This window comes from Pristiophorus japonicus, chromosome 4 (genome assembly GCF_044704955.1).
Source record: "Pristiophorus japonicus isolate sPriJap1 chromosome 4, sPriJap1.hap1, whole genome shotgun sequence".
Classification (NCBI taxonomy): domain Eukaryota; kingdom Metazoa; phylum Chordata; class Chondrichthyes; family Pristiophoridae; genus Pristiophorus; species Pristiophorus japonicus.
Genome location: NC_091980.1, coordinates 68,706,340 through 68,719,175, shown reverse-complemented (window position 1 = coordinate 68,719,175; position 12,836 = coordinate 68,706,340). Strand labels below are relative to the sequence as shown.

The window sequence follows — 12,836 nt, the reverse complement described above, 5'->3', positions numbered from 1 at the left end:
GGTACCTGGAATCTTTTGAAAGCTGACTCTCATTTGTTGCTTACATTTACAAAGATTAAACACAATGTACCAGAGTGGGGCTGATAAGACCCTTAAGTGCAGTTGTATATCGACATGGGCATCTCACTTTATCAGTGCCTACTGTGTACAGCATCACACATTATAGTTCACAAGCCCTGTCAGCTAGGGTTGCCGACTCTGATTGATGTATTCCAGAAGGTTTTATAACATGACCTCCCATTTCCAACTGTCTACTCTTAATTCAAAATGACATCATGAAAAAATATTTAATAATTCAAATCTTTTTAGCGCCAAATTCCCAACTGTGCTATGTATGTAACCTATTTCAAATTATTGAATATTTTTTAGTGCAAAAACAACTTTGAATTGTCAGCAGTAGACTGTATTGCAGTGGCGGCTTAAAAATAGAAAATGCTGGAAATCTCCGGGTCAGGCAGCATCTATGGAGAGAAAAACAGAGTTAATGTTTCAGGTCGATGACCCTTCATCGAAACTGGCAAATGTTCGAAATGAACAGATTCTTAAGAAGCACTGAAAGGGGGAGGAGAGGAAAGAACAAAAGGGAAGGTCTGTGTTGGGTGGAAGACAGGAGAGATTTGAGAGACAAAATGGATGATGGGCCGACTTGTGATGGTAATGGCAGAAGTTAGAAAAAGATTAGTCTAGATAGGGTGCGAATGACGGAATAATTACCAGCTGCCATGGGAAGCAAAGAGAAAAAATACATAAGATCGGAGGGAGGGGAGGGGGGGGTTAAAAAAATGAGGGAACAGAGCAAAATATGGGCAGGGGTTATGGTCTGAAATTGTTGAACTTGATGTTGAGTCCAGATGGTTGTAAAGTGATAAACGAAAGATGAGGTGCTGTTCCTCGAGCTTGCGTTGAGTTTCATTGGAACAGTGTAGGAGGCCGAGGACAGAGATGTTGGTGTGGGAGTGGAACAGGGAATTAAAGTGACAGGCAACCAGAAGCTCGGGGTCACACTCTGTTTTTATTTCAGATTCCAACATCTACAATATTTTGCTTTTCTCATAGTGGTGGCTGCCTGGCCCGCTGTCACTTGAGCAAGATGACTCAGTGTTGTGGTAGTGGGATTACCCAGCAAGTCACCCCCACTATCAATCCCCAAGTCCTACCATCACCCTGCTGCTGGGCACACTGACAGCAAGAACAGAGCTGTGTGAGAGCAGGCTGTTGGACAGCAAGAAGGTGTTGATGCCCCACATGATGAATCCATATGAGGCAGATAGCTGGAAATTTGAGCCCAAGGTCTATATACCCAATCAAAGTGGTAAACAGCCTGGGCAATTGGGTGGCAGCCATTATACTAAACCATCCTTTCTATAACAAAACTCCCTTTTCTATCCTGTTTGCAGGATAATTCTGCACATAACCAGAGGCAGTGTCTGCAGATAGAATCTCAGAATGTTACAGCACACAAACAAGCCATTCAGCCCATCAAGTCTGTATCTGTGTTTTTCCCCACATGAGCCACCTCGTTTAGTCCCAAAATTAAACATCTTGTGGATTGTTCAATAATTGCTTGCCACAAAGTGTTGCCTGTTCCGCACATACTCATCTTGCCAAGCCCTCATAGAACCATTGCAGTTTATTTTTTGCATCTTATGCCTACTTATACTTGAGATGGGAACATCTTCAAAATGCACCTTACAACTGAAATCCTGGAAAACTTCCAAAGCTAAAACACCTCAAACTCACTGTGCATCATGTGGCTAGTTTGTTTCACAATCACTCACTGATCCCCAGACTGGTGTACGTTGTGCACATGTCTGTCATTAAACGTGTGCTCCTTCAACTTCTAAAGACTATCTTTTCTGTTGGCACAAGTAGATGTGCACTTTGTAGGAACAATCACGACCTGGAGAAAGGATCATCTGCTCAATTCTTCCACAATGTGCCCTAGGAACTGTGGCAGGGTCTGTTGACAAAGGTCTGTGCCACCTGCCTCAGGTGCAGACAGGCCTCCTTGTAATTAATTCTCTGAAATTGTCCTCCAGCTCCTATAGGAGGAGAGGGATTTCAAAAGGAATGGCAATTCTCCCTACAGGAGTTATAGTAAATCACAGTGATACTCCCCTAACTGATGGATGATAACAACAACAACTTGTCTTTATTTAGCACCTTTAATGTCGTGAGATGTTGCAAGGCGCTTCAAAGGAGCATTGTACAATAATAATTTGACACATAACAGGAAAAAGTTTTTTTAAAAAGCTAAATTAAATTGAAATGTAAAAAATACTCCCTACAGAATGCCACAATAGAAAAAAAAGTTTTTTTTTAAAGTAGTCACCAAACCTTAAAAGAAGCAACTTTAAGAGGAGCAATAATTCACTTCCATTAGCTATGCACCTGTTTATAGAGACACTCAACAATGGTGAACACTGGTGGTGCAAACCACCATAGAGTGTGGGGAAAGAGCCACCCCCTTAATTTAAATACTTCATAAAAGTTTCATGAACTTCACCATCAGGCAGCGCAAGCCACCTCGTCCTCCAGTGTTGTCCAGTCAGAAAATCTCAAACAGTGCATTTTGCCTCCGGTTTTTCACTCCTATTAGTTCCAAATTTCCCCAGGAGTTGCTCCATTTTTTTGGAGCAACTAGATTTGTTTGGAGTAACTTAAAAATTGCAATTCTCCCCATTTAAGTTGCTCTAGTATAAGTGAATTAGTTAGGTTTTTTTTAAAAGTTCCATTGTTTTTTCAAAAGGGGCCATTACCAGCCACTTGTGTCTGTTTTGGCCATTTAAGCAAGTTTAGCCAGCTAATAGTTACTCCAAACTAACTTAGACCAGCGTAAGCGTACGTTCTGAAAAACCCAGCAGTGAATTAAGAAATCAGCGCAGGCAGCCAGAGATGGGGGGTTGGGGGGTGGGGAAGGGGACCTTGCAAAGCACTAAACACCTTCACAACAACATTAAAGAAGCATAAATACATTTAAAGCACCAAGCACTAAACAAAGCAGTACATTTGCACAAAGCACTAAACAAAGCACAAAAAGTAATGAACAATTAATTAACAAATAAAAAATAGAAGGAACCCTGCACCTGAAGCACCAAGACCAAAGTAATAAGCAATCAATCAATCAATAATAACAAATAAAAAATAGAAGTCCTACCTTAGGGAACGCAGCGGGCCACCGATGAGGGAGTCCATTCAGCCAGGGCTAGGGGCGGTGTGCTTCAGGCCCCTCCCACACAGCCTGCAGAACATCGCACAGGAGCTACTGCACATGTGAGTCAGCTGCAGGCTCCTCTTATGCACTCGTAACATTCAGTTCAGAGCAACATTGATGGATACCTGGGAGCAAGTTGTCTGCCAACGTTCTCGGCCCCAGTTTGCGTTTGGCCAAGGAAATATGAGAGCAAATAAGTTGAAAGATACTACAAGTATTTTCATCTCAACAGTGTATTTTTATAGATTTCATCATACTTTGATTCTGCAGCAAAAAAATTCGATTACCTTTGATTCAGCTACTAGAGTATAATTATTCAAAACTTTTTTAAAAAGCTATTTTTACATTCAAAACAAATAAAATTTGTTGGTGCACTTTATTACATGTAAATACAAAGAATTTTCTAATGTTTGAGATCATCAGATAGAAGCATATTTTAAAATCTAATACTGTTACTTCCAAATTATAGAAATTTAGGGAGGATTTTATGTTTTGCTATGAAGTATAATGTGTTCTTTGTACCCGTAGAAATTTTTAGAATTAGCCAAACAAGTAGGAGAATTTATGATGTGGAAGCAGGTGACATGTCCTTTTGAAGATGATCAGAATATCATCCATTATCTTCACACAGCCCCTGTCTTCTCTGAGGATGGTAAGTTTTTGGTTCACTAATCATACAGAAAGTCATTTTTTATGTTACATTATTAAAATTGCAAAACTGTGGTAGAGCACTCCTATACTGAGGGCTCAAGTTTATATTCTGATTTTACTGATGTTTAGGCCTGGACTTTCCTCCACTAATTCATCAAAATTGGGCAGGATAGTGGGCGGATATAGCAGGGAAAGTAGGATGGCGAGGCCTACCACAGTCTCCCCAACCCAACCTCGATTTTCCTTCCACAACCTCTGCAGAGATCTCAATTTCCCTTCCCCCTCTGCTGTATGCAAATACCGGCAGGAAGTTGGAACTTTGGTAGCTCTGGAGTTGCATGGTAAGTTTTCACTGTACTGTACTGGCCTACCATCCCATCTCTCCGCAGGAGCAACTTGCAAAGCTGAGGTAGTTAGTCCCGAGGGCAACTACTGGGTGTTCCATTTTATCCTGATGGAAAAAGGCGACTTTGTAGCAACCCCGTCTCACACCATTTTGGCCCAAGTACATGGCTTCTGAAGGCCTTGGTCCCAATGCAGTACTACTGGGATTTTGCAGACTTTTTTCTTGGCAGCGGGAGTCCTACCAGGAGCCTGCCTTGCATCCTTAACGATCCCTACCAAAAATAATGAGTTGGGGTCGGGGCAAAGCCAGAGGGGTGGGCAGAAGTCGCATCATATGACCCTCAAAGAAAAATCCAACCTTTAAAGTTGCTACTTGCTGTGAACAAAATTTAGTCAATAGCAAATTATGTGCTGTGAACTTTGGGTCATTTTGCATGAGACCTTTACAATTGGCTGAGATGAGAAGTTCCATTAGTCTGGGCTAGATTTGAATCTATAGGTTAAAGAACAGCGCAATCATCCCCACTCTGAAATAACCTGTTTCAGTGTTTAGTGAGTTGAAATTTGTTTCTTTACTCTTCTGATTGGCTTCAATTTGCTATATTGTGGTTAAAGATTATTTCTAAATACAGTTTCTCATAACTATTCCTGATTTTAGTTTCCAGTACTCCATGTTTTTTAATTTTACTTGTTCTAGTCCTAAAATCATATTTATTAGTTCTCTAATTAAAAGTTAGATTTTACACTTGAAAAGTTAGCAAATGAAGCTGATCTACATCGCTTTGATGAAATACATTAACAGAAATTGCATTCCATTCCTACTGTAAGGTTTGTATTTGGCATCGTATGAAAGTGAAAGTCCAGAAAATCAGCTTGAAAAAGATAGATGGAAAACTTTAAGGTAAACTCAAATTCTAATATATTTTATTCCAAAAGCTGTTATGGATAAAAACTATGAAATGTTTACTATAGGTGTTTTCATGTCATTTCCAAGAGAATGCAAAAAGTTTTATATGTATAATCACAACTTATCAAATATATCACAATGTTGCAAAGTATTTCACATACAATGAATTATTTTAAAGTGCAGTGACTTATATTGTGGGCAACAATAGAACATAATTGTATCAAAGTAAGGAACCTGTTCAATAAATGTGAACTTTGGTAAATCTGGAGTTGCATGGTAAGATTTCATTACTGAACTCCAACCTACCAAATCTCTGGATTTACCATAATCTGAATTGGTGGGTTTATCTGTTAAGTTTAGATACAGTTTATTAGTACACTCAAACTGTTTGTAATAGTAAGTATTCCAATATTGCTGTCCATGACAGCATTGGTAGCAGTGACCACCCACAGTCCTTGTGGAGACAAAATCCCATCTTCACAGAGAACATCCTTCATCATGTTGTGTGGCATTACCACCGTGCTCAATGGGATAGATTCAGAACAGATCTAGCAGCTCAAAACTGGGCATCCATAAGGCGCTGTGGGCCATCAGCAGCAGCAGAATTCTATTCCACCATAATCTATAACCTCATGGCCCGGCATATCCCTCACTCTATCATTACCATCAAGCCAAGGGACCAACCCTGGTTCAATGAGGAGTGCAGAAGATCATGCTAAGAGCAGCATCAGGCGTACCTAAAAATGAGGTGCCAACCTGGGGAAGCTGCAGTACAGCACTAAATGCATGCTAAGCAACGGAAGCAGTATGCTATAGACAGAGCTAAGCGATCCCACAATCAACGGATTAGATCAAAGCTCTGTAGTCCTGCCACATTCAGTTGTGAATGGTGATAGACAATTAACGGGAGGAGGAGGCTCCATGAATGTCCCCATCCTCAATGATGGTGGAGCCGCGCTCGTGAGTGCAAAAGACCAGGCTGAAGTGTTTGCAACCATCTTCAGCCAGAAGTGCCGAGTGGATGATCTATATCGGCCTCCTCCTGAGGTCCCAACCATCACAGAAGCCAGTCTTCAGCAAAGTCGATTCACTCCATGTGAAGTGGCTGAGCACACTGGATACAGGAAAGGCTATGGCCCTGACAACATCCCAGATGTCATGCTGAAGACTTGTGCTCCAGAACTAGCTATGCCTCCAGCCAAGCTGTTCCAGTACAGCTACAACACTGGCATCTACCCTACACTGTGGAAAACTGGCCAGGTATGTCCTGTCCACAAAACGCAGGACAAATCCAATTCGGCCAATTACTGCCCCATCAGTCTGCGTTCAATCATCAGCAAAGTGATGGAAGGTGTCATTAACAGTGCTATAAAGGGGCACTTACTCACCAATAACCTGTTCACCGATGCTCAGTTTGGGTTCCACCAGGACCACTCGGCTCCAGACCTCATTACAGCCTTGGTTCAAACATGGACAAAAGAGCTGAATGCCAGAGGTGAGGTGAGAGTGATTGCCCCTGACATCAAGGCGCATTTGACAGTGTGGCATGAAGGAGCACTAATAAAATTGAAGATAATGGGAATCAGAGGGAAAACTCTCCAATGGCTGGAGTGATACTTAGCACAAAGGAAGATGGTTGTAGTAGTTGGAGGACAATCATCCCAGCCGCAGGACATCGCTGCAGGAGTTCCTCAGGGCAGTGTCCTAGGCCCAACCATCTTCAGCTGCTTCATCAATGACCTTTCCTCCATTATAAGGTCTGAAGTGGGGATGTTCGCTGATGATTGCACAGCGTTCAGTTTCATTCACAATCACAACTCCTCAGATAATGGAGCAGTCCATGCCCAAATGCAGCAAGACTTGGATGACATTCAGGCTTGGGCTGATAAGTGGCAAGTAACATTCACGTCACACAAGTGCCAGGCAATGACTATTTCCAACAAGCAAGAGTCTAACCACCACCCCTTGACATTCAATGGCATTATCATCACCAAATCCCCCACTATCAACATCCTGGGGGTCACCATTGACCAGAAACTTAATTGAACTAGCCACATAAATACTGTGGCTATAAGAGCAGGTCAGAGACTGGGTATTCTGCAGCGAGTGTCTCAGCTCCTGACTCCACAAAGCCTTTCCACCATCTACAAATCACATGTCAGGAGTGTAATGGAATACTCTCCACTTGCCTGGATGAGTGCAGCTCCAACAACACTCAAGAAGCTTGGCACAATCCAGGACAAAGCAGCCCGCCTGATTGGCACCCCATCCACCACCTTAAACATTCACTCCCTCCACCACTGGTGCAGTGTGTACTGTCTACAAGATGCACTGCAGTAGCTCGCCAAGGCTTCTTCAGCAGCACCTCCCAAACCCGCAACCTCTACCACCTAGAAGGACAAGGCGCATGGAACGCCATCACCTGCAAGTTCCCCTCCAAGTCACACACCATCCTGACTTGGAAATATATCGTCATTCCTTCATCGTCGCTGGGGCAAAATCCTGGAACTCTCTCCTTAACAGCACTGTGGGAGTACCTTCACCACAAGGACTACAGCGATTCAAGAAACCAGCTCACCACCACCTTCTCAAGGGCAATTAGACCTTGCCAGCGACATCCACCTCCCTGGAATGAATAAAATATATATATATTTCTCGGTAACATGTTTTCATGCTTTAGATAATTTAAAGGATGCAAAGTATTTTCATAAATCTGACAGAAATCTCCTCTTCTAAATTTTCTGACTTTTATTTGTTTCAGATCAACACTTTTAGGAAAGACATGAGTGTATCGAAGCAGTAGGATACAAATCTACCAATAACATAGCTTGCACTATTGACGTCAGAAACCAGCAAAGACCTAGGTTTTCTTATGAACTTTGATGAGCAGGATTCATCAGTCAGAATTATTTAGATGCAGAGAGAAAATTGATTCCTCCACTGCAATCTTCTCTGAACAAAAGCAGTATTTAAGATGTACAGATCCTAATTTACAGAAAACCAGATAATACTAAATTACAGAAATACTGAAAACAGAAATATTTCTATTATTACATGTTCTGTGACTGATCTAGACAAACAACAGACTGCAGAAATATTTTCTCTCAATGAACTCTGGATGTGTCAGTAAATACATGTTTTTATATTCTGGGCACTGGATTGCTCATGTTTTAAACTCGACTTGAAATGGGTTTGAACATGTGAGCTGAATTCGAGAAGCAGAGGATTCACTGTGCAAAGGTAACTGCTCTTTATCTCAACTGGAACGGATCACTTCCATATGCAGGAAGATTCTACTAGACTGATATTCAGTTGTGTGCATTACTTGGTAATTCTACAAAGCACATATTTTGTGTTGTAAAATTTTACTCAATGGGTACCTGACCTGATCATGTGCATGTATTTAAAATGTCTCATTAAAGTTTGAATTATTGTGACATTTTTAACTTGTTTAGCAAGGCTAGATGATACAATTCATCGCTAACATTGTTTAAACAATATAGAAATGCATAATGTAACTATAAATCTGATTTTCTTTTGAGCCCTTTCAGATGTGGAAAAGAATTTGAGTTGTAAAATGCCATTTGTCAGTATGCCTTGTTCACATTAAATCACAGATTAATACAACAGATTTAAACCTGAATAATTATATTAAAAGGTTATGGAGATTTAACAGACTGCAGTTGCATTATCTATGAAATAACGTAACTGCTTAGATTATTAGACATAGATTATTTACATTATCTATTAAATAATGTAATTAGTCTGTTGAACCTCCATAACATTTTATTATAATTTATAGGGTTCAAATCTGGCATAAACATGCCTTTTTCTGCAGAATGTGATAATTTTGTGTGTATAAATGTGATTTTCACATACTTCTACTAACCTTTATAATTTACTACAGCAAATGTATTATTGATTAATACTGTTGACTGCTATCTGAACCATCATGTTGGTCAAGAATATTGAGGAAGAACTAAGTCTAGATGATAACTGTGTATGATTATACCACTGTTAATTAAAAGTCTGGAAATTAAAGCCATTGAAAATACACGGAGCAGTGACATACATATATAATGGCATTTGATTGTCAAAACTACTTAAATAGCAAAATATTTTTGTAGCACATAATATTGTAAATGGTGTCACATATTAGCCATACTAGTATTATATGACAGGTGTCATATATATACATGTACTGGTCTTCTGTTCCCTGCAAGCCATTGCAAGCACTTGTTTTACAAACAATATTTTTGTAAATTGTATATCAATCACTTTATCCATTTAATAATTAAACGAGGATTACTAAGATCACTCATAACTCTACACAGCTGATATCTATCTGTTCCTGAGTGGTAAATTTGGCGAAACTGCTGGCTGTAATTGGACACACTGTAGCACAATGTATAATGAGGCTTAACATATGTAGTTCTCCATATTGTGCTGGAACATACTTGTCATTCTTACATTTCATTCCCACCTTTCACTCTTGAAAATCTGTTTTGTTGTCAAATGCTTCCTGTAAAGAGCCTAAAATAGCATGATTTCTTCTACAGTTTTGTAGCTGTATGCTTAATTTGGTTAAAAAAATATGAAGTTGCAGCTGTGGTATTTGAAAATTATTTTTTTTGATACTGCTGTATGATGTTAATGGAAATATTGTTAATATTCTGGCTAATTTATCTGTGCATAAAATTTATATATTGTGCAATTTATACTGTGTTCTAACAGTTTGGCTAAATGGTTGTCAATTTCTAATTTTTGTACCCATAGTTGTGAATGTTTTAAACTCTTCTAATAAATGAAGCAAGCCATTATAACCATGAAACAATATGAAACATATTCTGTTGCATCCTCTACATTTTTATTTGATTCTTGTTTCCAAATGATATTTAATGAAGCTGTTTGGTAAGAATAACTATAGACGGTTATCCTAGGTGGATAACTCAGAACATCAAGATGTTGAATCAGTTTGGGTGGAGATAAGGAGTAATAAGGGGAAAAAGTTGCTGGTGGGCGTAGTCTATAGGCCCCCTAACAGTAGCTACACTGTTGGACGGAGTATAGATCAAGTAATAATGGAGGTTTGTAAAAAAGGAACGGCAATAATCATGGGCGATTTTAACCTTCATATTGATTGGACAAAGCAAACTTGCCAGGGTAGCCATGAGGAAGTGTTCATAGAGTGTATCCAGGATAGTTTACTTGAACAATATGTTGTGGAACCAACCTTGGATCAGGCTATCTTCTATTTGGTACTGTGTAATGAGACAGGACTAATAAACAATTTCCTAGTAAAGGATCCTCTAGGAATGAGTGACCATAACATGGTTGAATTTCAAATTCAGTTGGAGGGTGAGAAAGTTGGATCTCAAACTAAGCTTAAATAACAGAGACTACAAAGGTATGAGGGCAGAGTTGGCTAAAGTGTACTGAGAAAATAGATTAAAGTGTGGGACGGTTGATGAGCAGTGGCAAACATTGAAGGAAATATTTCATAACTCTCAACAAAAATATATTCCAATGAGAAGACTTTAAGAGAAGGGATAACGATTGTGGCTAATTAAGGAAATAAGGGATGGTATCAAATTGGAAACAAGGGCATACAAAGTGGCCAAGTCTAGTGGGAGGCGAGAGGATTGGGAAACTTGTAAAAGCCAGCAAGGAACGACCAAAAAAATAATAGAGAGGGAAGATAGATTATGAAAGCAAACTAGCACGAAATATAAAAACAGATAGCAAGAGTTTCTACAGATACATAAAAAGAGTGGCTAAATGTTGTTCCCTTAGAGGATGAAACTGGGGAATTAATAATGGGGAACAGAGAAATGGCAGAGACTTTGAACAAATATTTTGTATCTGTCTTCACGGTAAAAGACACTAAAATCATCCCAATAATGGATAATCAAGGGGCTATAGGGAGGGAGGAACTTAATACACTAAAGAAGCAGTACTCGGTAAATTAATAGGACTAAAAGCAGACGTCCCCTGGACCTGATGGCTTGCATCCTAGGGTCATAAAAGAAGTTGCTGCAGAGATAGTGGATGCATTGGTTGTAATCTACCAAAATTCCCTGGATTCTGGGGAGGTCCCAGCAGCTCGGAAAACCGCAAATGTAACACCCCTATTTAAAAAAGGAGGCAGACAGAAAGCAGGAAACTATAGGCCAGTTAGCCTAACATCTGTCGTTCGTAAAATGCTGGAGTCCATTATTAACGAAGCAGTAGCAGGACATTTTGGAAAAGCATGATTCAATCAAGCAGAGGCAACGTGGTTTTATGAAAGGGAAATCATGTTTGACAAACTTGCGGGAGTTCTTTGAGGATGCAATGAACAGGGTGGATAAGGGGAAACCAGTGGATGTGGTGTATTTGGATCTCCAGAAGGCATTCGATAAGTTGCCACATAAAAGGTTAATGCACAAGATAAAAGTTCAAGGGGTTGGGGGTAATATATTAGCATGGATAGAGGATTAGCTAACTAACAGAAATCAGAGAGTCAGAATAAAAGGGTCATTTTCTGGTTGGCAAACAGTAACTAGTGGGGCGCCGCAGGGATCGGTGCTGGGGCCTCAACTATTTACAATCTATATGAATGACTTGGATGAAGGGACCGAGTGTAATGTAGCCAAGTTTGCTGATAAAAAGATGGGTGGGAGAGCAAATTGTGAGGAAGACACAAGAAATCTGCAAAGCGATTATAGACAGGCTAAGTGAGTGGGCAAAAATTTGGCAGATGGAGTATAATGTGGGAAAATGTAAGGTTATTCACTTTGGCAGAAATAATAGAAAAGCAAATTATAATTTAAATGGAGAAAAAATGCAAAGTGCTGCAGTACAGAGGGACCTGGGGGCCTTTGTGCATGAAACACAAAAAGTTAGTATGCAGGTACAGCAAATAATCAGGAAGGCAAATGGAATGTTGGCCTTTATTGCAAGGGGGATGGAGCATAAAAGCAGAGAAGCCCTGCTACAACTATACAGGCTTTTGGTGAGGCCATACCTAGAGTACTGCGTACAGTTTTGGTCTCCCTATTTAAGAAAGGATATACTTGCATTGGAGGCTGTTCAGAGTAGGTTCACTAGGTTGATTCTGGAGATGAGGGGGTTGACCTATGAAGATGGGTTCAGCCTATACTCATTGGAGTTCAGAAGAATGAGAGTTGACCTTATTGAAACATATAAGATAATGAGGGGGCTCGACAAGGTGGATGGAGAGAGGATATTTCCACTCATAGGTGAAACTAAAACTAGGGGACATAGTATCAGAATAAGGGGCTACCCATTTCAAACTGAGATGAGGAGGAATTTCTTCTCTCAGAGGGTTGTAAATCTGTTGAATTCTCTGCACCAGAGAGCTGTGGAGGCTGGGTCATTGAATATATTTAAGACGGAGATAGACAGATTTTTGAGCGATAAGAGAATAAACGGTTATGGGGAGCGGGCGTAAGTGGAGCTGAGTCCATGATCAGATCAGCCATGATCTTATTAAATGGCGTAGCAGGCTCGAAGGACCAAATGACCTACTCCTGCTCCTATTTCTTATGTTCTTATTTTCAGAACTGTTTCTGCACTGAGCTAGCTGTTGAGAAGTACTAATCTTGGCCCTGAAAGTCCGAGTCCAGCAATCTACTGCTAGAATTGCAAGGGGGAGGAACTTAACTGCACCCAATGAAAATGAAGCTGATCCCATCAAAAATTCCGGGATTAGCTAAT

At 40.1% G+C, this 12,836-nt stretch overlaps 1 protein-coding gene across 1 annotated transcript in view; it reads left to right on the top strand.

The window, feature by feature from the left end:
* Positions 1-7,961, top strand: part of LOC139262080 (ras-GEF domain-containing family member 1C-like) — a 55,392-nt gene extending 47,431 nt beyond the window's left edge. Inside the window, exons 12-14 of the mRNA XM_070877234.1 lie at positions 3,743-3,866; positions 5,039-5,111; positions 7,879-7,961. Coding sequence (XP_070733335.1) covers positions 3,743-3,866; positions 5,039-5,111; positions 7,879-7,903 — 222 coding nt within the window. The 3' untranslated portion in view covers positions 7,904-7,961. The remainder of the gene's footprint in view (positions 1-3,742; positions 3,867-5,038; positions 5,112-7,878) is intronic.
* The last annotated feature ends 4,875 nt before the right edge of the window (positions 7,962-12,836 follow it).